This window comes from Apis florea, unplaced genomic scaffold (genome assembly GCF_048593485.1).
Source record: "Apis florea isolate Af1SG1 unplaced genomic scaffold, ASM4859348v1 contig_3158_pilon, whole genome shotgun sequence".
NCBI lineage: Eukaryota > Metazoa > Arthropoda > Insecta > Hymenoptera > Apidae > Apis > Apis florea.
This window is the reverse complement of record NW_028256713.1, coordinates 6210310-6233342: the sequence shown is the minus strand read 5'-3', so window position 1 is coordinate 6233342 and position 23033 is coordinate 6210310. Positions and strand designations below refer to the sequence as shown.

The following is a 23033-nucleotide window of genomic DNA, read 5'->3' as shown; positions in this document are numbered from 1 at the left end:
AAAATTATTAAAGAATCGTTAAAAATTAATTGTTGAAACATCGTCTAAAATGCAATGTATATTTTTAAAAGTATTATTATTTATTGGATTGCAAACACAATGTAAATTAATGATTTTACGAGATATTAATAATTTTTGTAGATGAAACGAATCTATTCGTTCGAATTCTATGACGGAAAAAAAAAAAAAAATTGAAGAACATTGAAGATTGACAGACGTCTCGCAAACATGAGATCAGTAATTTGGCGTGCCAAACAACGGTAAATTTAAGAACAAATTTTATTTTGTTAAAAAAATGAAAATTTTTTAAGGTTCGTAAATTATAAAATCATTAGCTATTAACTTCCAGATATTCCACTAAGAAATATAATCGATCATTCGATTTTTATATCTCCTTCAGGTTCAAAGAATCATGTGTTTGGTTAATTACAATTTTGTAATCAGATGCTATCTTTGACAATAATAAATTATCTTCGATACCATCACCAATTACTATTATTAAATGTCTATTTCAATGTTATATTGAATATAAATCATCGTTTTTTATCCAAGATATGATTGGGTTACTTTCAACAATTAAAGATCAATCACATGAAAATTTTAACAATAAGAATTCTGTCCTGATATACAAATAATTTTATGATTATTGGAGTAAAAGTTTGCTAAATGGTCGTTCTACGAACAAAGTTTATAGCAAATAATAGCGCGTACAAAAAGAACGCGCTTCGATATCCTTTCACGATGTACGAGCAGAAAAATGCTGTATACACAAAGAAAAATTCACATATTTACGACAATAAAAACTTCAATCCAGATGGTATTTATGAAAAAAAAAAAAAAAAAAAAAACAATTGTTGCAATTTTTTAAAATAAATTTTCTAACCTATTTTCTTCCCTAGATATCACTACAGTTTATAAACATCCGGATGTTACTTATATCTGCGAATATATAAAAGACAAATTTTATTTTGCAACGTTATCCAACGGTCGAAAAGAAGTGAAAAGCACATTTCATATCCACTTTTTTACAATCGATGACGAGCTAGTTTATAATAATTTCTATCATGACTTTGGTCCCTTAAATCTTGCTTGTTTATACAAGTAACAATTTTAAATATTTTTACACTTTTAGAATTTAATAATTATCCCCCCTTCTTCATAAGATTTTGTTTTTGATTCACAATATTTTTAATTTCTTAAAGATTATTCTTTATATATTTTTAAAAAAAATATATATATATATATATATTACTAACAGATATTGCTATAAGGTAAACAAAAAACTAGAGAGTCCAGGAAATGAGCACAGACAAATTGTGCACTATACTTCGCAACGAGAGCATAAAAGAGCAAATGCAGCGTATTTAGTCGCCTCTTTTGCAGTATTATACTTGAACAAGAGTCCAAGAGAAGCTTATAATACTCTTTTTATGGGAGGCGAAATTCCTATAAAACCGTTTCGAGATGCTTCTATGGGATCAGCCATTTATAGCATTCATTTGTTAGGTGATATAATTTAAATTTATATTAAAATCAAACTGAAATATTAATTTAATATTATTATTTGAATAATCGTATATAATTGTATAATTATATTATTTAATTATTTTAATAAAAATAGATTGCTTAAATGCGCTTAAGAAAGCAGCATCTTTTGGCTTCTTTAATTTTAACGATTTTGATGTGGTTGAATATGAAAAATACGAAGACATGAGAAATGGTGCTTTAAATTGGATGGTACCGCAAAAGTTTCTGGCTTTCGTTGGTCCAAGCACGGAACCAGGCACTCCCTATCATCCTCCTGAATGTTATATCGATTATTTTTTACAAAACGAAGTCACTGCTGTAGTTAGATTGAATAAGAAAGCGTACAATGCATCAAGGTAAAATCTATTTAAAGCTTTTTAATATCTTTAATTTCTAATAATAAATAATGCTAAGGAAATAATATTATTCTTTTGAATTCTTGGGAATTCTTAAATGATACTTTTATATAAATTTAATTAATTTGAAATATAGAACTGATATAATGTTTCAAAAATAGGTTCACCGAAGTAGGAATCACGCACTACGATATGTTCATGCCAGACGGCACGGTACCACCAAAAAGAATATTGAATGAATTTTTGAATTTAAGCGAAAACACTAGTGGACCTATCGCAGTTCATTGCAAAGTAACTTGTGAAACTTTAATTAATTTAAGTAATTTTATTTAAACTATTTATAATAATGTAACTATTTTTAATAATTTTTCTATTTATTTTTTACTCAGGCTGGACTGGGAAGAACAGGTTCATTAATTGCTGCATTCTTAATAAAACATTATAAAATGACAGCAAGAGAAGCTATTGCTTGGATAAGAATTTGCAGGCCTGGTTCCGTTATAGGACACCAGCAATCTTGGTTAGAAAATATTGAGAAAATTTTGTTGAATGCTGGTCATCAATATAAGTAATTCATATTTTCTCTATTTTATATATACATACATAAATAATATGAAATAAATTTTTTATTATACGCAAAAAAAGAAATTTAAAAAAAAGAAAACTCCTTTTTGTATTATTAATTTTCAAGAGAATAAAAAAAAATTTCATAATTATTGTGTACTATAATTGTTAATAATACAAGTAAGTTAAATAATATAATAAATACCTGATTTATGATAGTGTATTTTTTTGTAGATTGAAGTATTATGGTGATAGCGATATAATATTACACCATAAATATGGAATATATTCGATCGCGGAAAAGGCAGAAAGGAAAATAACATACACATCCGAAGGAGAAAATACAGGTAAGATTTTATATCTATTCCTAAAATCAATCAAATGAATTTATAAGAAAATAATGTTTAGAGAACAGTATATTTATAATACATATATATATATATATATATACTGTAATATATATATATATATATATATATATATATATATATATATATATATATATTATAGTATATATTACAGTATATATATTATAAAATTATATAAAAAGTATGTATAAGAATAATAAAATCATAAATTTTATTAAAAGTTTACTTACATATTTCCATATGTAAATATAATTCTCATTCCAATTCTTCTATTGAAAATGTTGAATTTTGGATTTAACAAGCTGATCTGAAAAAAAAAATGATTTAAGAAAAAAGATATATATATATATACTTTAAAATTTTTAATACATTTTTTTATTATTCTAGGATGTAATAAATATGACAATTCAACCAACGAAAAGAAGGGCAAAACAAAACTTACAAGAATTTTAGGTATTCATCCAATATTTTATAATTTTATTATTTTTATTCTTTTTAATTTGTAATATATGTATATATGTATATAATATATAATTAATTAAAATTTAATCATAATAAATAATTGACATAACATGCAATATAATTTTCAAAAAAGACATACTTTTTTAATTAAAAATAATATTTTCAACTCAATTTATCGTTATTATGACAAAATTTCAACAAATCATTGGAATGCAATTGTAGATGCATTGACCTTGAAATGCTACCACATAATATTTTGTTCTTTTTACGTTAAAAATGATATTGATTTATGTTATATATGCATATATACGAACCACAAACGAAGGATGATTGAAATTTTCATTCTGACGAAGTTCTATCTTCAATTTAAATACAAAACACAAAAAAAAAATCAAGAAAACGTCAATGCGTGCACAAAACAACAATCGCGCGCCGAAACTAATGTAGAAACTTGCGCGCGCATCTGATCTCGATCACGCACTAATCGATTATAATTTATTTTCGTATAAAAATTTTAATTTTATTAATAATCATTTATATTTTATTAATAATTATGCAAATTAATATATAATTTATTTTTATAAGTTATTAATAAAAAACATTTATATTTATATACGAAGATAAATATTATTATTTCTATTTATTAAATAATTGATATCTATCGATAGTAGTATATTAGATGCGTGCGCATCTAATATAATTAAAAATTCAGTATTGATTCAAAATTAATTTTAAATAAGATCACTTATAATAATGAATAATCCACAAATATAAAAGAAAAATGTTAGAACATATTTCATCAAATAATTTATAATTAATATTGTTTTTTTAATAGTTCAAGCTCGTTCATTTTCGTGCTAAATCTCGTATGTTCAAAAATCTTGCGCGCGCATCCATCTAATTTGTAATTTCTAACAGTTATTTTTAAACTAGTGTAGAGGCAATAGTGTTTTTTATTTTTGTGATTTTTGTATCGTTTATTGTTGTTAAATTAAATTTAAATCAAGTAAGTCATTATGAATAATGATAATTTCTATTATATTTATAAAAAATAAATCACAAATATAAAGGATAAAAAATAATTTTTAATTATAAATAATTAATCTACGTCATTAAATAAATTTTCGTTTTGTATTACGAGAATATCTATGATAAAATAATTTTCTATTTTTTTTTATTTAAAGGAAAATTGAGAAATTTCCGGGGATCGGATGATGCAGATCGAGTGTCACAAAAATTCAGAGTTACCGATTCATATAATATGACACAAGGAGATAGACTCAACGAAATCAAAATGAATAGATTCAAATCATCTCGAAATTCTGAATCACGGCAAAAGAATTATATCGCTTATGGATTAGATGCTTTAAAAAATGCGCGGCGAAGAAAATAAGTAAGTAATTAATATGAAAAAAGAAAAAGTAATTGTTATTTTGCGTTCAAACACGAAACGTTCATTTGTAATTATAATTAAGAATCTATCAATTCAAACATTATATGTATAATAATTTATATCAAAGTATATACATATAAGGATAAGTAAAGTCAAAACAAATTTCAGAGGAAAAATGATTTATAGAAAATCGTTTTACATAATTTTATAATCCATTCAATACAAAATGATTCGTTTTGTATAAACTAAATAGAGAGATTTCTTGAGAAGAATTATTAAAAATAATTATATAGAGAATATAATTTCTAAAAGAGTCTCATTGATATCTTTTTTTTTTTTATTTTTTCATATTTTTTTATTTTTTCTTTTTTCTCCAATTTATTATTGTATTATTTATAGATGTTTCAATGAAACTTATTTAGAAAATTCTATATATACTCTATATATTTAAAAATAATTTTCACGCAAAATAGTTAGATAAATAGTCGAATCGACAAAACAGGAGGTATTCCATCGAAATAGGTTTTTGAGAAACAAGAATAGCCATAAGTTTCTAAATTGTATATGACTTTGCCTCTCTCAAAGCTTTTTATATAATTATGCATCAATTAACACTTTTTTCGATAATATTATTTATTTTACTTTGCTTTTACTTTCAAATTGCGAATCTTGATATTGAGATCATATATTATTTTAAATTTAAATTAAAATATTAACTTTGTTGAATAAAGAAAACAGAAATTGATAAAAATTTATTAGAATTTTCAAAACCATAGATCACAAATTTCATTAATTCAGGTAAAATCAAGAAGAAAAATTGTTACATATCTGTGCAATCAAAAGTGTTAATTAAAGTAATCCATCGTTCATATTTCGCGTTTCATCTTGAACGCTTTTTGTTATTTATATTTTATGATTACTATTTCATTACATTACTATCAAAGTTTATATGATACATAAAACATATTCATTTATATACCCTATGATTAGCAGGAAACCGTTTGAAATAGGGTATATGATTGTGCAATTTAACATCAATGTGAAGTCAAATTCATAGAAAAGAATAAAGGAAAATCTTTCCTTCTGGAATTATAAGTTTTATGATAAATTCATGATTTCATATTACACGACTAAAAAGATTAAAGACTAATCCAATTCTGCGAGTACACTTATAATCACAAGTATTATTTAACACAAAATAGTATAAGAAAGTAATTAATTAAATATTTCTTATTTTTTTGTTTGTGTTAATGCAAAGAGTAATTTATTTTATTTTATCGCATTTTGAATTTTCATCACGTATCACAATGATTATAATTTGATAGATAAAAATGTAAAAAAACAGACCATGAATTTAATTTTTTCCATGATAAACACTGATAAACACTTTTTTTCGATATTCAATTTTTTATCATTTTGATAGATTTAATTCTGCACTGATTGAATGAACATGTCATTCTGTTTAACATTATGCCTATTAATTTGTATATCCAGAATATCGCTTTTGCGTTATCATTCTATTCGATTTTTCACGTGTTACAAAATTTTATTTTATGAAAATTAGATATCTTTTTTATTTGCACTAAGCACATTATTATATTTTATCATATTAGTCATTAGTGACATTATAATCATTATAGATTTCTCGTTAACTATCAAAATTCTTATTATTTTTGAAACTACTTTCCTTTTTTTCTTTTTTTTTTTATTATCGAGTTTAGACATTACATATTAATCGCTCGTACAATTTATAATTCATTTTTTTTTATTTTTTTTTTTAACTATATTTAAAACTTATAACCAAAAGATAAAAATGGTATATTAAATATGATATTATTGAATATTGCAGACACTTGTACCCCTTAGTTGATCGTCTTTTTGCTTTTTTCGTGTTTTTGTTTCTTTTTTTTTTTTTTTTTTTTGTTTTTGTTTTATTTAATTTCCTTGACTTTAGATATTTCAAGGAAAAAATGTAAAAGTTTATAAGCAATAATATATGATATTCAAGATGATATCGCTGATTTTCTGAGCTTTATATCGTCATTGCCTCCTTAGTAATCTTTTTTTTTTTCTTAATTTTACTTGAAATCTTTGCGGTTTCAATGTTGTTACATTAATGTTAAGAAAAAAAACTGCATCAGGATTTTGTAAATATTTGCACTCTTGTTAATTCTCTTTGCATTGTACAGTCTTTTTCAAAGTTGTTGATGTTATTATGCAATTTCTAACAGACTTAAAACTTGCCTATTTTTTTTTTTTTTTGTTTGTTTTGCAAAAAAACACCATTCCATCAATTGCTCTTTAAAGAGCGGTTTATAATGCACCATATTATTGTATAAATTATCAAGGTCACACCGCTCTGTATAACGTTACACTCGCAATATGTTGATTTGCCATAACTTCAACAATCGCATCGCGTATACCATAACAAAATGTGCAACCAAATGGGTTTGTTGTGTTCGTCGAGGAAGCACGGTTTAATACTACTGGCCGTGCACTAGCCTTCAATTGCTCACTTATTCTATCCCATTTCGTATAGGCAGTGATCTAAAGTAAACAATTTTATTATTAAATATTTAAATATTAAAACATTTATCAAAACAGTTATTGTTATTTCCATTTGTCAATATAGTTTGTTTAACAAATCTTATTTAAATATTTATATTATACCGTAACTGGAGAAGGGGAAACATCTATGAGTTTTCCCGATTCGGTGGAATTATTTTCTGGTGGAAGAGTTAAAGAAAACTCGCAGCGATGATACATGTTAAAATTATAATGCCCTGGATAATTCGTGTGTAATACAAACTTCTTAACGCATTGAGTTTTGGCATCAAATAAAACATCCTACGAGTGATAAAATATTTAAATATATTTTTTGGCTTGTTTTATCAGATCATTTACATTAAGAAAACTTTTTACCAATCCTAAAGTAAAATAATTATAGAAGAAATCCGACCGTCTTATTTTATCACGTTTATGTGCATGAGGACTATGAATACGCATTTTATCCTCGGCTTTGAAAAACACTCGAGACGGTGCTCCTAAAGCACTTAAAACATCTTCACAAGTGTCTCCAAATAACACCTATAATTATAGGTATAAAAAAAAAAAAAAAATAAAGAAAATTGTATTACAACGAATGTAAAAATCCTTTTAGTATTTCATTACTCATTTTATAAAACATTCAAGCACTCATAAAAAAAAAAAAGATTAAAGTACTATACTATAAAGATACAATATAAATAATATAAAATAAATTATAAAATATAACCTCTTTGGTTAAGCAGCGTTTTTTCGGTTCCAATAATACTCTTGTTACAGAACTACCTTCAGTGAAGAGATGTAATTTAAGACCTCGTGTACGCATTTTATCACGTATAACATCTGCTTTTTCTAAATACAAATTGTTATGATAGCAGACCTAACAAAATATAGTTATGTAGTATCAATCTTGTTTTTATATATGTTACAATACTAACAAAAAATAATTACGAGTGGTAAAGGTGGTGGTGGTGCTTTTAAATTGTGTTCATCACTTCCACCTCCAGCACCCATGTTACCCACATAAATAGCTGTTTTTGCTACAAGAGGAGAAGTTCCATTTGGAAATTGCAATGATCCTAATCCATGTGCATATCCAGGTTGGAACTTTGAGTCAATGGGGAAGTAAAATGATAATCCTCGAAAATTTAATACAAATACCTATAAAAGAAATTTTTGGTTCGGTAAATTTTGATTAAATAGAAGTATAAATGGAAATATCATACTTGTTTGTCACTATCATAAACACCAGGATGAGTTGCTCCAAAGGAATGCTCAATCTGTTCAATAGATGGCAAAACCTCTGGTGAATTGAATGGCAAACCACAGTATTTGAGTTTAACTAACTTCATATTATAAATCTCAATTATTTTGAGCCTTTGCACCACTGGATCGAATATAAGTCGAACTCCATCATGAGGTAAGTTTATTACTAAATCTACATCTAAAGGATTCTATAAATATATATATATATATATATATTAATTCCACATGAATGAAAAATATAATAATAACACTTTAATTAAGTTTCTATTAATATGTACTTACACTATCACTATAAAGTACTTGTACTCCCCTTATAATGCCCACTTGGGATTGTATTATTGATACAGATTGAGAAAAATGCATACCTGAAATAGTTATTCTTTTAAAAAAATGACTCTTCAGATTTCATCGCTTTGATTTTTTTAATTAATCTTATTTTTTCATATTAATTTCATCTATATACGCATTAATAATCATTTAACATAATTCCATGATTTTTATTAAATTTACATTTATTTTTAAAATAATATCTTATTCAAATATTAAGTTTTAATTAATTATCATTCTGTTAATTTATAATATGATTTTAGAATTTTAAACAATTAGTCTATACTTGTAAAAAATTATATAATAAGTAACAAAATATTCATAACAAGCACCATTTTCTTTGTTTACGTGCGATTGTCAAACGAGATGTTTACAAATAGAACGAAATAGTAAAGTGCGAATGCTGACATGACAGTAACATCAATAAGATCAATTAGACGCTGTAAGAATATTCTCTGATTGTCGATCATTTTACAAATTATTACGAATTAATTCGATCATCGTAAAATTATGCGTAATACGACTTAGCCGTGATACATCATTAGTGTTTCGTCACTTGCCTAAAATAAATTCCCACTGCTCGCAACCGAGGGATCTTTCGGGCACCACCTCGAGTTCCAACATTCTATCGATTCTATTGTTTCTGTTATTTTAAATTAAACTATAGGATGCACAACGCGTCTCCAAATATCATGAGAACTGCGTTGTTTCTTTGTCTACGTATCGCACTGTTACTAATCACCAGATAGCCATATTGCTTCCCAAACAATAAACCTCGACTCTCTACTCTCACGGCTGGCAAACTGTCACCGAACAGCTGATACGTACCGCGGAATACGTGAAATTAAATCAGACTATCGGCCGCGTACGGAAACATAATATTATGAGGAAACAGTTCGTTCCGTTCATTATAGATGTCGCATAATATGCCATTCTATCAATTACCGCGAATATTTGAATTTTAAAACTTATTCAATTTTAAATTGATGATTTACATAATATTTAATCACACTTTTAGTTTTTAATTTAATAAAAATATATAAAATATAAATTAGCGATAAACAAGAGATTTTTCATAGACGAAGAAATATCGATCTTGAAACAAATGTGCAATAAAATTCTCTTTATTATAAGATGTAAGAGTTAAAGACCATAGATAATAGAATCTTATCTTACATGCCGCAGGGTATTTTACGATTATAAACTTTCAATCTTATATTTAGAAATTTTTCCAAGAATAAATGTTTTAGATAAAATATTTTGTTAAAAATTATTCGATTTTTGTTTTATTTATAACGCATACTTATATCAATAGTTCATTAATTTATAAAAATTCTGAGATAAATAATATAAATAATATAAGTTTTATTAGTAAATAATTAAGATAAATTTATCGATCGTGTGAAATAAATCCGGAACGAGTCAAAACATACAAAGAATGTGAATCATAATAGTTAAGATTTCAACAAACCGATTATTGTGTCACAATCAGAATACATACTTTTGCTTTACAAAATCATTATTAGAGGATACATCGTACAGTCGTGCCTATTATGTTATGTAACCATTTATGATAACCATATCGTAAGCCACACAGTCGAGCCTCCAAATACGTCAATGCATCCGCAACTTTCCCTCTAATATGTATACATTTCACATTGTTCACATGTACATTTATGCAAATCGGATCAAAGTTATCAGAATTGAGAAAATAGAATAAAAAGAAGAAGAATGGAAGGAGGAGGAAATGTTAATAATCTCGAGGAAGTGTTTAGTATCAAAAAAACGATTGTAAATGTGAAATGTGAAATATTTCAGTTGTATCTTTAATCATGTTTTCTTTTCGTAGTTTAGATATTAGTAATTTTTGCCACGATATTAGTTATTTCTGTTTATGATTTTTCTCTTCTAGTTCACTTATTATATTTAGTATAGTGACTGATTTCACATTTTATTGTGCTTCATTTTTTCTTATTTTCACATTAATGTTACACATTAAATTTGAATTAATTATAATGAAATTTAAGTGAGGAAAAAGGAGATGCAAGGATCTAGGGAAAAAAATGGTGTCTTTAGAGAATACATTCGCTTTATTTTAATAGATCTCTCAATAGATCTCTTAATTAAGTATATAGAAATCAATTTATTACTTATTACTTTTGTTATGAAAAATTAAATACTTTTACTTTTTTTTTATTTAAAATTTTCTTCAATAACATTTTGAAGGAATTAAGATATAAAATTTGTCTTTGAATTTTAATGATTTTGCTCACAAACGAATATATTCGCAATACGTTTCCCAATAAATTTGGCACGCTTCTAATGATTTATACAATTTTAATTGAACGCAATCGCGCTCCATTTTTTCCATGCAATCACGAATTAATTCGAATCAATTGACACGATCGTTTGACACAACAAGATCCACGCTTCGCGAGAGGATCAGGTAAATACTTAAACAGACGTCACGCAGTCGAAATTTCCGATTTTTCTCGAAAAGAAAATTCGGTTCGATTGAGATAAAAAGGGATCAATCGAATCTATAGAATGCTGCAAGTGCAGGATTAAAACAAAAAACAACTAATAAAATCTGCATCATATTAACGAAAATATATTATACTAACATATTATACTATAATATTCTTGTTTCATATGTTTTCTTTTTATTATTAATGTATAAACATCGATAAATAATATTTCTAAGATTATTAAAACTTTTTTTTTTTTTCGATGAAATAATCATCGGCTAAAGTGGTAGAAAAGAAACAATAAAAAAAGATTCGATATCGTGCTCCTTATCTCTCTTTGTTCACGCGTCTGAAACTCCATCGATAAATAATATCATTCGGGTTTTTGCATATTAATTTCGAAAATATTTGTTTATCCAACGATACCGTTAAAGCTGTTTCATTGTCACGTTGCGTGCGTTGATATCTTTTCGATGCATCGAAGAATTATCGTATATTCGTTATTGTTCGCGCGTTATAAAATTTTTCTCGATAAAAAAAGAAACACCGTGAGCTTTGGAGTTCAAGATACATCACGAGCTTTAAAATGCAAAGGTCGTTATCTTTCTAGAAGCTGGAAAAGTGTTCGGTCATGATCCTTTTATCATTCTCGCTTGTTTTTTGTATTTTATTTCGTTCGTGCAGACACGCAAAAATCAAAGCAAATTAATCATTAATTAGTAGCAGTCTAATAGGCGAGGAAAAATATCGCTCTCTGATAAATTCGAACAATTTCCTTAAAATAAGACATCATAGTTATAATAAGATGAATCATAGTTGAATATCGTCTGTATCGTTTCCGATAAAATAACGACGAAGAAGACTCCTTTCCTTTCCATTTGCTCCAATGCAATATCTTTAATTTTTCGAAATTTTATTAAATTCAAATAGAAAATTACAACTCGATACAATTCGATCCTGATTCATTCCAAATCTGATTCAATTCAACTTATAACTATTCAGCATGATCCAATTTGATTCGATCTTGAGCTCAAGCTCTTTTCACAGATTCAATACAGATTATGCCCGATTCAACTGTTCCTCTCTCGAATGAACCGAAAGTTAGTTAACTCAACTGATCAAGTTAAGTTTTGAAACAAAAAAAAAAAAAAAAAAGAAAACGATACCAGCACGATCTGATTTATAAAACGAGATCGATTTAGCTCCGAGGGTGTCTCGTTTCGAAGAAAACGTCGGTCATAAAGAAAACGGGTCATAAAAGCAGGGAAGCCCAACATCCTAGAATTATATTCTTCGTTCCATCAAATTAATCAGAGCGGTATGATTAAAGGTAGATGGAATCCAAACAAAGTGCCAAGTTGTACTCGGTACAACAATAATGTTGTATGAAATGCGGGCAACGGACAGCTTGGATCAAAGTGCAACACATACGCATACATACGCGTACGCGTTTCCTTTCTCTCTGCAATCTCAACTCTCGACGGTGTCTTTTTTCTATCGTTCTAACGTTCGTAGTTTGATCGATTTCCTGTTTGTAATCGATACCTAACTAATTCATATTTCAATCAACTAATTCTATATCAACTTGGCGCACTTCATACGTTTATCAAATTACAATGATATCAATTATACGTAAATGTGCGCACATTTTAAATATTCTCTCTTTGGACTTTGTGCGACGAAAAATCTAGGAAATTGTAATAATATCAGATATACGTGTGTGTATATAGTTTTAATATAGGAGATATAAGTTTTGTTTTCATATTAATTAAATATACGTACGTGTGATAATTTTTAATCGTGTATAGCTTAAATCTAACAATATCGAATATGAAAATAAACGATCGCAATCTTTTCGATGCAATGTAAAGGCAGCTGTTTCGCTTTCCTTGCTCATTTTTTGATCTCGTTATAAGACGAATCATCTTGCTTCGCAGTTCACTGTCTGCTCCCCGATAATTTGTGAACCTTATATTCTTCGCGATAAAGGAAACGAATTCGATTAATCACGAAAAAAATGAGAATCAGAATTTTAATTCTTGAAATAGAATCGATAGAGAGTCGTGTGATGCCTTGTGGAGAACAATGGTTGAAACAGAAATAATTACGTTTCGTTTAATCTCAGATTCTCCTATGGATTCTTAATGACTTAAATGACTTATAACCAATAAAAAAAGATAATTGCCTCGCTGATAACGATCGAAGGACGCTGATATGGGAAGAGTAACGTTTTACATTTAATAACGAAATTTTACGAAAACGTAAAAGATTTTTTATCACTTAATATCTCTCTCTCTCTCTATCATTATAAAATTAAATCGATTTTTAAATTAATTACCGATTAATTAAATGTTGGACGCTGGAAATAAAATTATAAAGTTATAACGATAATATTTGGCGCATTGCGTAATTGTTAGTTGCAGAAAAAAAGTTTTCTGCCTTTCGTTATCTCGACAGAATTGATTCATTTGTTCAGTTTCTTATACTTTGAACTATATTGTCTCGTCGATTAGTTACGAGCATTACGATCCGCATCAATTTTCAAGCAAATTTTAATCATTCCTTGAACTGTTCGGATCGTTGAAATCTTGTTCGGAATTTAAATTGATTATAAGATCGAACAATTTATTGATCTTTATGAGATAGAAGATATATCGGTGGTATTTACATATCTTTTGATACGTTGATTGTTTATTGAAATTTGTTAATACATTTTTGCAATTTCAAAAGAATTTTTAGCCAAAGTTCATCAAGCATTTCGAGCTTCGTATATATTTATCGCGTACCTTTTCTTAAAAGTCTCAATTTTATTCAAACCTGCGATATTTAATCCAAACTTTCTCGATCGTTCAAATATTATTCCCCCAAATCGATCGAAATAGGTTTACTCGAACAATAAAATTTTCCGCATATTTCTTATTTTGATTAACAAATGACGCGTGGATGAAACAGCACCATTTTTCATTTCATCCTCTTAAGCACAGCATTCCTATCCAAGCAAACCTGAAAAGTAATTTTTAATTCTGATTAAAACTCTAAGAATTCTAAGAATTACAACACGCCAATTACAACACAAATGTAATAATAAATCGACTTACTTAAAACTCCTCCAACTTTAAATTTACATTTGCCAAGTACGCACGATATTACGACAACACACGTACGCACATACGTTCAATCCCTCCCCAATTTACGACCGCGTTATATCCCAGCACAATGCGTTCACCTTAACGTCGTCATTTTTCTTTCATTTCGAAACAAGTATTTGAATCCGGCCCAACCGCGCAATCCGCTCCTGATTAATTAAACGCGAGAGCTGGTCGCTCTCCTCGCGCGTGTCTCCTCGCGCCAGATAGAGGAAAGCGAAAGTGTTGGCGCAAAAATAGAAGAGCAAAACGGCGGGCGTTAAGGCGGCTCGTTTTCGACGTATAAAACGACCTCGTGCAACTCGATTTCGTTCGAACGCCCGATTAATCGGTGCGCCGCGATCACTTTTACTCCCGATCGACTCCACCGCGAGCTGCAGTTCGCCTCAAACCGTGTGATCGACCGTGTCATCCTTCTCCTCTTCCTTCTCCTCCTCCTCCTCCTCCTCCTCCTCTTCCTTTCAACCGTGCCAACCGTGCGTGTCGTCGACCGTTACCACTTCCTCGGCCGCAACGAATTCGCGCCACGCTACTCGAGATCTCGGAGGATCAGTCGATCACAACCCGTCGCTCCACAAATATTTCTTACGAGAATCGTGAGAAATATCGATCTCGCATCGTTCGAGAGAGGAGCCGCGAAACTGATCAAAAGTCCAGCGCCGATTCCATCCATCTCCCCACTTCGCGGCCAGCGGAAGTGCTTGGCGGCCAATCGACGGGGAGGAATCGCTTATAGGGCTCGCATCGGTATAATCCTTTTTCGATCGGATATAAAAGCGAGCGAACGAAGGACATGTCGGCGAGAGTCGATCCGGCACGGTGGTCGAAACTCGTGGCGAGGAGATTGGTCGCGAGACGATCCTCCACCTTCCCGTTCTCGGTGAGGAATCCTCGTTGGCCGAGACACGCAGGAAACAGGCAACGATTCGGGCCGATTTTGAGAACGTTCGAACCGACCGAGATGCCGCACGCGGTCCACGTATATTATCCGCAGTGAGTATAGCATTGTATTCTAGAGAATCACCTCGTTTTTCCTTCTCTCCCTCCGATTCGATCGGTTTCTCGTTTCGTGAACACGATGGTATTTCTTCTCAAATGGTAAATCTTTCTCAAAATTTAATTTAAGATGCTCTCAGGTTTATTATTTAAACGAATTTTTGATAAATTCGTTTCTTCCTCAAACTCGTTTTGAAAAATGATAAGCGGATAAAGTTGACGGAGAATATAAATTGAAGTATCGATGGTGTTATTTCCTGTTTATATTATTCAGATGTTATATCTTGATATTAGCTTTAACAGGAATTAATACAGATAGGGAAAATTGTGAAAAACACTTAGCCAGAACTTATTCATTTGACTCTATTTGACTGCCATTGCATAATCTCGTCGTAATTTCTAATGCAATCTTCGTTACGCAATTTATATATGCATTATTTGTTAATGACAGTTTTATATAGAACGAAACTTTTACGAACGGATTTAATGTATAACGCACGATCATTCACGATCAGTTAATGTAACAACCAAAATGATAGCTGTTTCAGCGGAAATATTATCAAATGCAATTTTATCCGTGCAACGGGGGATCCATCGACATTAACAACATCCTCGATTCACTTCGAGAAGTTTCACATTTCCAATTTTCAATTTTAAGTTTCAAATTTTATTCTTTCTTTGTTGCAAATATTCCTCCTAATCGAATATTTATATCCTACTCAAATAATTATTATTCGTTCTGATAACTGGCGAATCTTCTATAATACTTTCACCCAATCAATGGAAATAAGAATTCAGAGTTTCTTCTTTCTTTTCCTCCAATGAAAAGATATATATTCTACGATAACGATTGTGTTCATTGAAGCGTGAAAATTTTTGTAACAAAGTTGGAACATGTACTTATATTATATATTATGAAGACAACAGGTTTTCCCAGTAAAAGGAAAGGATACATTTTATCACAAGGTGGAATGGATGGAATATGCGAGATGATGAAAGTTGCGAGATATTTTTTCTCAATTTTATCAATGAAAAGTAAATGGATAAAAGTATCGGTTATTGAGTTTAAGTATAGAGATAATTTACCACTTTGTGAACGATACAAAAGTTCATTTTTTAAGCTTTCTCAAACATTGGAGTGAAAGCGAATCAATTATGCTTTTAACAAATCCTTTATAAAATTACTTATTACTTTGACATAATATCTATGATGAAAGTTTCAGAAATTAGGAATACATGTTCGTGAAAATAAATATTGCAATATTAGAGAAATAGAATATAAAATATATTACATAAATAATTAAGAGAAAAACACAAAACATTATATATAAAGAATATTTTAAACGTATAGAAATAAATTCAGATTTAAATATTGAAGAATATATGTGTGTAATATTAGAAAGTAATATAGCTTAAACGTTTATTTACAATTAAATTTACAGGAAAAAATATATTTAAGTTAAAATATTGGAAGACAAAAGTTCAATCATAAAGATAAACGTATTACAAATGGATTAAAAAAAAAAATTATTATATTAATTTTAAATATTACACTTATACACTTTAAGTATTACACTTATACACTTACAAATAAAATTTAATGTTATTTCCAGAGTCTCCACATTGGTCACTAATGTAGCGAAGAGTCCATCCTTCAACAATAATTATGAATATATAGGGAAGACACCTTTGTTGAACACACTATCGGAATGCCTCAGTCCAAAACTTCGTTCATACATAGAGGAATGTGCATCCCTTTGTTGTCCCAAAGATATCTATATTTGCGATGGAAGCGACATAGAATACGATCACCTGCTGAAACTCATGGAAAAGATTGGAACTGTATCACCCTTAACAAAATATGAAAATTGGTAGATGTATTTGAATAATAATTTCATAATTATTATGAAGTTTAATTCAATTATTAGAATTTTTAAAAAGAAGTATCTTTTTAAATCTAATTTTTAAATCTAATCTAAATTGTAAATAGAAAAATTTCAACAATTTCATATTATGAATTTTCACAAAATTGTTTTAAATAACATTTGTGTTATAAAAGCAAGTATAAAAATATGTTCAATCATTGAAGTAAAAAAATACTTATCAAGAAATGATTAACAAAGTATTTTTATTGTTCTCTTTTATGCAATAGTTTCGAAAATTTTAATTTCTTGAGTTATTTAAAATCTAAAATAAAATGTTCATATTTTTATTTTTAGTTGGCTTGCTAGGACGAATCCTGCAGACGTAGCACGAGTTGAGAAATGCACGTTTATCAGCACGGAACGTGAATCTGATACAATTCCCACTACACGCAAAAATGTTACTGGAGAATTGGGTAATTGGATTTCTCCAGCTGACATGGACAAAGCAATCCTTGAACGTTTTCCAGGATGTATGAAAGGTAATTTTAAAGAAATTTTAAAGATGAAAGAAACTAATGAGTTCATATTTGTAATACAGGTCGAACAATGTATGTCATTCCATTCAGTATGGGTCCAGTCGGTTCAACTCTTTCAAAAATTGGAATAGAGATTACAGATTCTCCATACGTTGTTTGTTCCATGAGAATAATGACCAGAATGGGTAGAAAAGTTCTAGAAACTCTTGAGAATGATAATTTTGTCAAATGTTTGCATTCTGTCGGCGTTCCAAAGATTGATTCAAAAATTAATGTTAATTGTTCCTGGCCCTGTGATCCAGAGAGAACGATCATTCTTCATAAACCAGCCAAAAATGAAATAGTCTCTTATGGGAGCGGTTACGGTGGAAATTCTTTACTCGGTAAAAAATGTTTTGCCTTGAGAATTGGTTCAACTATCGCCAGAAATGAAGGCTGGCTTGCGGAACACATGCTTGTATGTAACTAATCATTCACAATTATCCATTGAAAAGTTGAGAAACTCATATTCTTTTCTAATTGTATGTCTCCAAATATAGTCGCATCATTTGATTTCAATATTTATTATATTCCATTGATGATATATTAAACGTGCAAAGGAATATATTAAAATTAAATGATTTTTTTTTTTATTATATATATACTTCTATAAAAACTCATTATTTTCAATATTGGCGTTCAAGTACATCAGTTACCTAAAAGATTCTATATTAGTTATCTTTTATAGATATTGGCTATCACAAATCCAAAAGGTAAAAAGCGTTACATTACTGCTGCATTCCCTAGCGCGTGTGGCAAGACCAATCTGGCCATGATGAAGCCAACATTACCAGGATACAAAATCGAATGCGTAGGTGATGATATCGCTTGGATGAAATTCGATAAGGAAGGTAGACTTCGTGCCATAAACCCAGAATATGGATTCTTTGGTGTTGCACCTGGAACTAGCTTCGCCACTAATCCTAACGCCATGAAAACTATCTTTAAAAACACTATCTTCACCAATGTAGCCTCCACTAGTGACGGTGGAATCTTTTGGGAAGGATTGGAGAAAGAAATTAGTAATGATATTGAAGTAAGAGTTTCTTACTATATTTTATAATTTTTCTTCTTCAGAAATTAATGAAATCTCATTTATGGAATTAGTTGAATTATGGAATTAGTAAACAATGACATTTATATAGATTACCGATTGGCAAGGTAAGAAATGGACCAGAGAATCCAAATCGCTAGCAGCACATCCAAATTCTAGATTTTGTTCTCCGGCTGGACAGTGTCCTATTATCGATCCAGCTTGGGAGGATCCAAATGGTGTTCCCATAGATGCTATTCTTTTTGGAGGTCGAAGACCAGAAGGTGTTCCCCTCGTGTATGAAGCTAGAAATTGGCAACATGGTGTTTTCATTGGAGCTTCGATGAAATCTGAAACTACTGCTGCAGCAGAACATAAAGTAATAATATGAAAGATGTTAAGTAATAATTTAATAATAGTGAAAATCGTTAGAAAATCATTTCATAATGAATTATGAATGTTATGCAATTCTTTTTTTGAAACTAATTTGATTATTTAAAAAAATCATAAAAGAAAGATAAATATTTTTTGTAGTCATTTTTTATCTGATAATTTTATCTTTGGAAATTAAATGATTTATTCAATAATTATGAATTAGGGAAAGATAATCATGCACGATCCATTTGCTATGAGACCTTTCTTTGGCTACAATTTTGGACATTATCTCGATCATTGGCTAAGTATGACCAATGTGAAGAATGCCAAGCTACCAATTATATTCCACGTGAATTGGTTCAGAAAGGATGCGGATGGCAAGTATCTTTGGCCAGGATTCGGTGAGAATTCTCGCGTTTTGGATTGGATTTTTCGAAGAATCGAAGGCGAGGATATCGCTACAAATTCTGCTATAGGTCTATTACCAAAATTAGAATCGTTCAATTTGGAAAACTTAAAAACGAAAATAGATATGAAAGAGTTATTTAGATTACCGAAAAGCTTCTGGCAGGAGGAAGTTAAAGAGCTTAGAGAATACTTCGATGTACAAGTCGGTGATGATTTGCCTTCAATCATTCGTTCAGAGCTTGAGCTTCTTAGTTCTAACGTAGATCAACTTTAAAATAATATCATTTTTTATATTTTTAACATAACGTCAAATTTGATTAAAATTAATTTCTTTTTATCGAAACTAAGTGAAGAAAGATTAAAAGAATATGGATCAAATTATTAATATTCATATTGAATTCAGAGATTATAATTTAGCTAATTGTTAAATTTTTCCACTATATCGAAATGTAATATATTACGTTGATTTTTAATAGAACATCAAACTTAATCATCCACATTCATTAAAATATTTTCCGAATTCTTTTTTAATACCACTTTCATTATTAGAAAGTACTTATAATTTTATGATTATTTGGAATAGGTTTTTTTAGAGAATTCAATAAATATGCAAGTCAATATAGAATGAAATAATTTATCATTTAGGATAAAAAAAATATGTATTTTCAATATTTACATTTTAAATAAAAAATAACTAATAATGAATAAATATTTTTCATATTTTTTCAAGTAATTATTAATTATTAATTAGATAAATAAACACTAACATTGAAATACAGCAAATAGAGTTTAATAATTTTTATTTCAAATAAAAGATGGAAAATTCTTCTACTAATTGTATTTATTGACCTAATATTTTAATTATCTAAATAATATTTATGAAAGACTTCAAATATAAGACATTTAAAATTGTACATTTGGATATATATAGATATATTACAAAATTTTTACGATGATATACATATACAATTAAAGATTTAAGAACAATTTTATCATATCACTTAACATTTACATTAAGTTTAACGAAATAAACAAAAGAGAGCCAGATATATCTTATTAAAATTGTTTCGTAATTTCTTATTAAAATTTAAATATAACATTTTATCAATATACGATGTATATATGTATAACCAATATAATAAAAAATAAATATAACATAACTAAAAACAAATAATATATATTTTGTTTGAATAGATTAGATATTTTTTTTTTAACTTTGCTTACTACTATTTTAGTAGTATATAATATTATACCCGTATTTTAAGTATCGATAAATAAACTGAAAAAGACTCTATTAAGTTTAATGTGAATATAACATATTATGCATACATATATATCTTGAGATATATTATGCAATTTAAAAAGAATAACTAATAAGAAAAAATATCGCATGTATCAAATGTATATATTTTAAGAGAGAAGAATTTAGATATTATTCAATGCTAATTCTAAAATGGCTAATCTCTTTTTAAATTTTATATAAAAAGGACAGAAAAACTATTATTTCGAAAATCTAAAATAGATTATATATAAATTTTGTTTTATATTAGACTTAACAAATTAATAAAATACGCAATATTAGTGATTTAAAAAAATTAAATGAAGATAATTATAATTTTTTAATATAATTTTAATATAAATATTTTTATCATTTAAAATTTTTATCACTTCATTTAAAAAAAAATTTATAATTGTAATTCATATTTAATTATTATTTTATTAAGTTATTATTATTAAGTTTTTTAACTTATATTATTTTGTGCAAAAAATGAAAAACATATTATTTTATTTTGTGTCATTATAATTTTGCCTTCATTTAATTCACAATTTAATAATACAATTTCGATATATATGAATGGTAATATTCATTTAATTTCATATGCATTGATTAATTTCTAAAACCTTCTTTTAGAATTAATTTCTATTATTCTAATAAATTATAATGGAGTTCTCTGATATACATAAATACATTATTCTTTTGTTATTTTTCATTTCCATGCAATTCTACTTTAAAAATAGAACACAGCATATCTATACACCTGCTCCATTTAGAACCAACAGTTTCATGAATTATGTTCTATGTACAAATTTAATTCTGTTCTTCTACTTTATGAATACATTGATCATCTAATTAATCAGTTAAGAGGTCACAAAGAATCAGTTATCACTTTATTAATGAAATATTCTTTTCAATCTTTAAAATTAATTAATATACTTTAGTATATACTTTGAAGACTAGATCTTTCATCAGTTCTTAATATTTTGCACCAATTTTATAAGATTACACAAATAATATTTGTGTTATCTTCTTAATCTCTCTTTTTTTTTTATATATGTACTTTACAATATTACTATAACTACTATACAATTATATGTAGATGCACATTTAAGAATTAATTAACATTTGGTTAATAAATATATTAACGCTTTCGTGATTGCATTCCATAGTATTATTATACATTATTATCTAACGTTCTTTGTGAGCATTGATACATCTTTCATTCAATTCTAATATCTCTATCTTCTTGTTTAATTTCTTTCTTATTTAAAATTTTTTTTTAAAATTTAAAAAGGATATGAGTTTTAATAAAATCATAGCATAATATTACATAATATTATCGATCACGAAAATAAATATGGAATATGAAAATAAATTTCATATTTTATTATATATTTTGCTTATAATCTTTTATATATTAAGATTCAATATCTTAATTTTTTTGTTCAATTAAAAAATTAAAATTATAATAAGATGTAAAAAAAATATTCTCTATGATAAACAATTGATTTATAAAAATTTTAGCAATTTAGCATGAATGTAAATGAAAAATAATATCTCTCATATAATTAAATTAAAATTGCATATAAGTTAAAATTCATTAATAATCATATTACATCTAATATATTATATATATATATATATATATTACTCAAGAGAATTTATAATAACGTTTGCAAACTTTTCAATTTTAAAATTTATATAATCTGAGATAAAATTATTTCAAAATGAAGTATAAAAGAAAGAATTTTTAATTCATTATTTTTCTTGTTAAATTGTTGTATTTGTTTTTAAATATAGTGCTGACTAAATTTCTTAATATTTAATTGAAAGTGATGCATTTTTTTACAATTTTTTGAATCTTACGAATGTAAATACAGAATGAAAGTATGCACAATGCATAATATTATATATAATTATAATATTATTTGTTAGTTTATAATACATATTAGCAAAAAATATTTGAAATATCACTTTACAATAATTCATGAACACATAATATTTAATTTCAATGAATAGTTCAATTTCAATGTGCGTAATCAAATAATCTTCTGATATTTGATAAAACTTTTTAAATAATA

At 27.6% G+C, this 23033-nt stretch overlaps 3 protein-coding genes and 2 long non-coding RNA genes across 8 annotated transcripts in view; 2 read left to right on the top strand and 3 right to left on the bottom strand.

The window, feature by feature from the left end:
• The window catches only part of LOC105736955 (uncharacterized), a 65039-nt gene extending 61010 nt beyond the window's left edge, over window positions 1-4029 (bottom strand). The window contains exons 1-3 of one of the 2 annotated variants that reach the window (XR_015292440.1): window positions 3592-4029; window positions 3046-3122; window positions 2653-2814 (exon numbers count right to left, since the gene is read on the bottom strand). This is a non-coding gene — a long non-coding RNA (uncharacterized LOC105736955). The remainder of the gene's footprint in view (window positions 1-2652; window positions 2815-3045; window positions 3123-3591) is intronic. The other variant, XR_015292441.1, reaches the window with a different exon arrangement.
• On the top strand, window positions 142-4920 carry LOC100869845 (dual specificity protein phosphatase CDC14C). Its single transcript, XM_003698541.4, has 10 exons — window positions 142-311; window positions 401-817; window positions 900-1101; window positions 1259-1506; window positions 1622-1883; window positions 2045-2174; window positions 2273-2451; window positions 2682-2794; window positions 3203-3268; window positions 4462-4920. Exons 2-10 carry the CDS (start codon window positions 667-669, stop codon window positions 4668-4670), a joined length of 1560 nt encoding a protein of 519 aa, XP_003698589.3. The 5' UTR covers window positions 142-311; window positions 401-666; the 3' UTR covers window positions 4671-4920.
• Window positions 4833-9659, bottom strand: LOC100872625 (PHAF1 protein CG7083). Of its 3 annotated transcripts, none has more exons than XM_003698702.4 (8): window positions 9368-9659; window positions 8763-8845; window positions 8441-8668; window positions 8166-8375; window positions 7945-8094; window positions 7593-7757; window positions 7341-7517; window positions 4833-7217 (listed from the first exon to the last, which is right to left on the bottom strand). In XM_003698702.4, the coding sequence occupies exons 1-8, from the start codon at window positions 9429-9431 to the stop codon at window positions 7020-7022; spliced, it is 1275 nt and encodes a 424-aa protein (XP_003698750.2). In that variant the 5' UTR covers window positions 9432-9659; the 3' UTR covers window positions 4833-7019. The 3 variants fall into 3 exon arrangements, with proteins under 3 accessions (XP_003698750.2, XP_086765782.1, XP_086765783.1); XM_086909656.1 differs by lacking the exon at window positions 9368-9659 and adding an exon at window positions 9140-9195; XM_086909657.1 differs by lacking the exon at window positions 7593-7757.
• Window positions 9660-13948: 4289 nt separating this feature from the next.
• Window positions 13949-15098, bottom strand: LOC147657469 (uncharacterized). Its single transcript, XR_015292438.1, has 2 exons — window positions 14374-15098; window positions 13949-14278 (listed from the first exon to the last, which is right to left on the bottom strand). It is a non-coding gene; the product is annotated as an uncharacterized LOC147657469 (long non-coding RNA).
• Window positions 14736-20844, top strand: LOC100872748 (phosphoenolpyruvate carboxykinase [GTP]). Its single transcript, XM_003698703.4, has 7 exons — window positions 14736-15414; window positions 17031-17288; window positions 17637-17821; window positions 17881-18275; window positions 18546-18893; window positions 19003-19269; window positions 19489-20844. The coding sequence occupies exons 1-7, from the start codon at window positions 15215-15217 to the stop codon at window positions 19945-19947; spliced, it is 2112 nt and encodes a 703-aa protein (XP_003698751.4). The 5' UTR covers window positions 14736-15214; the 3' UTR covers window positions 19948-20844.
• The last annotated feature ends 2189 nt before the right edge of the window (window positions 20845-23033 follow it).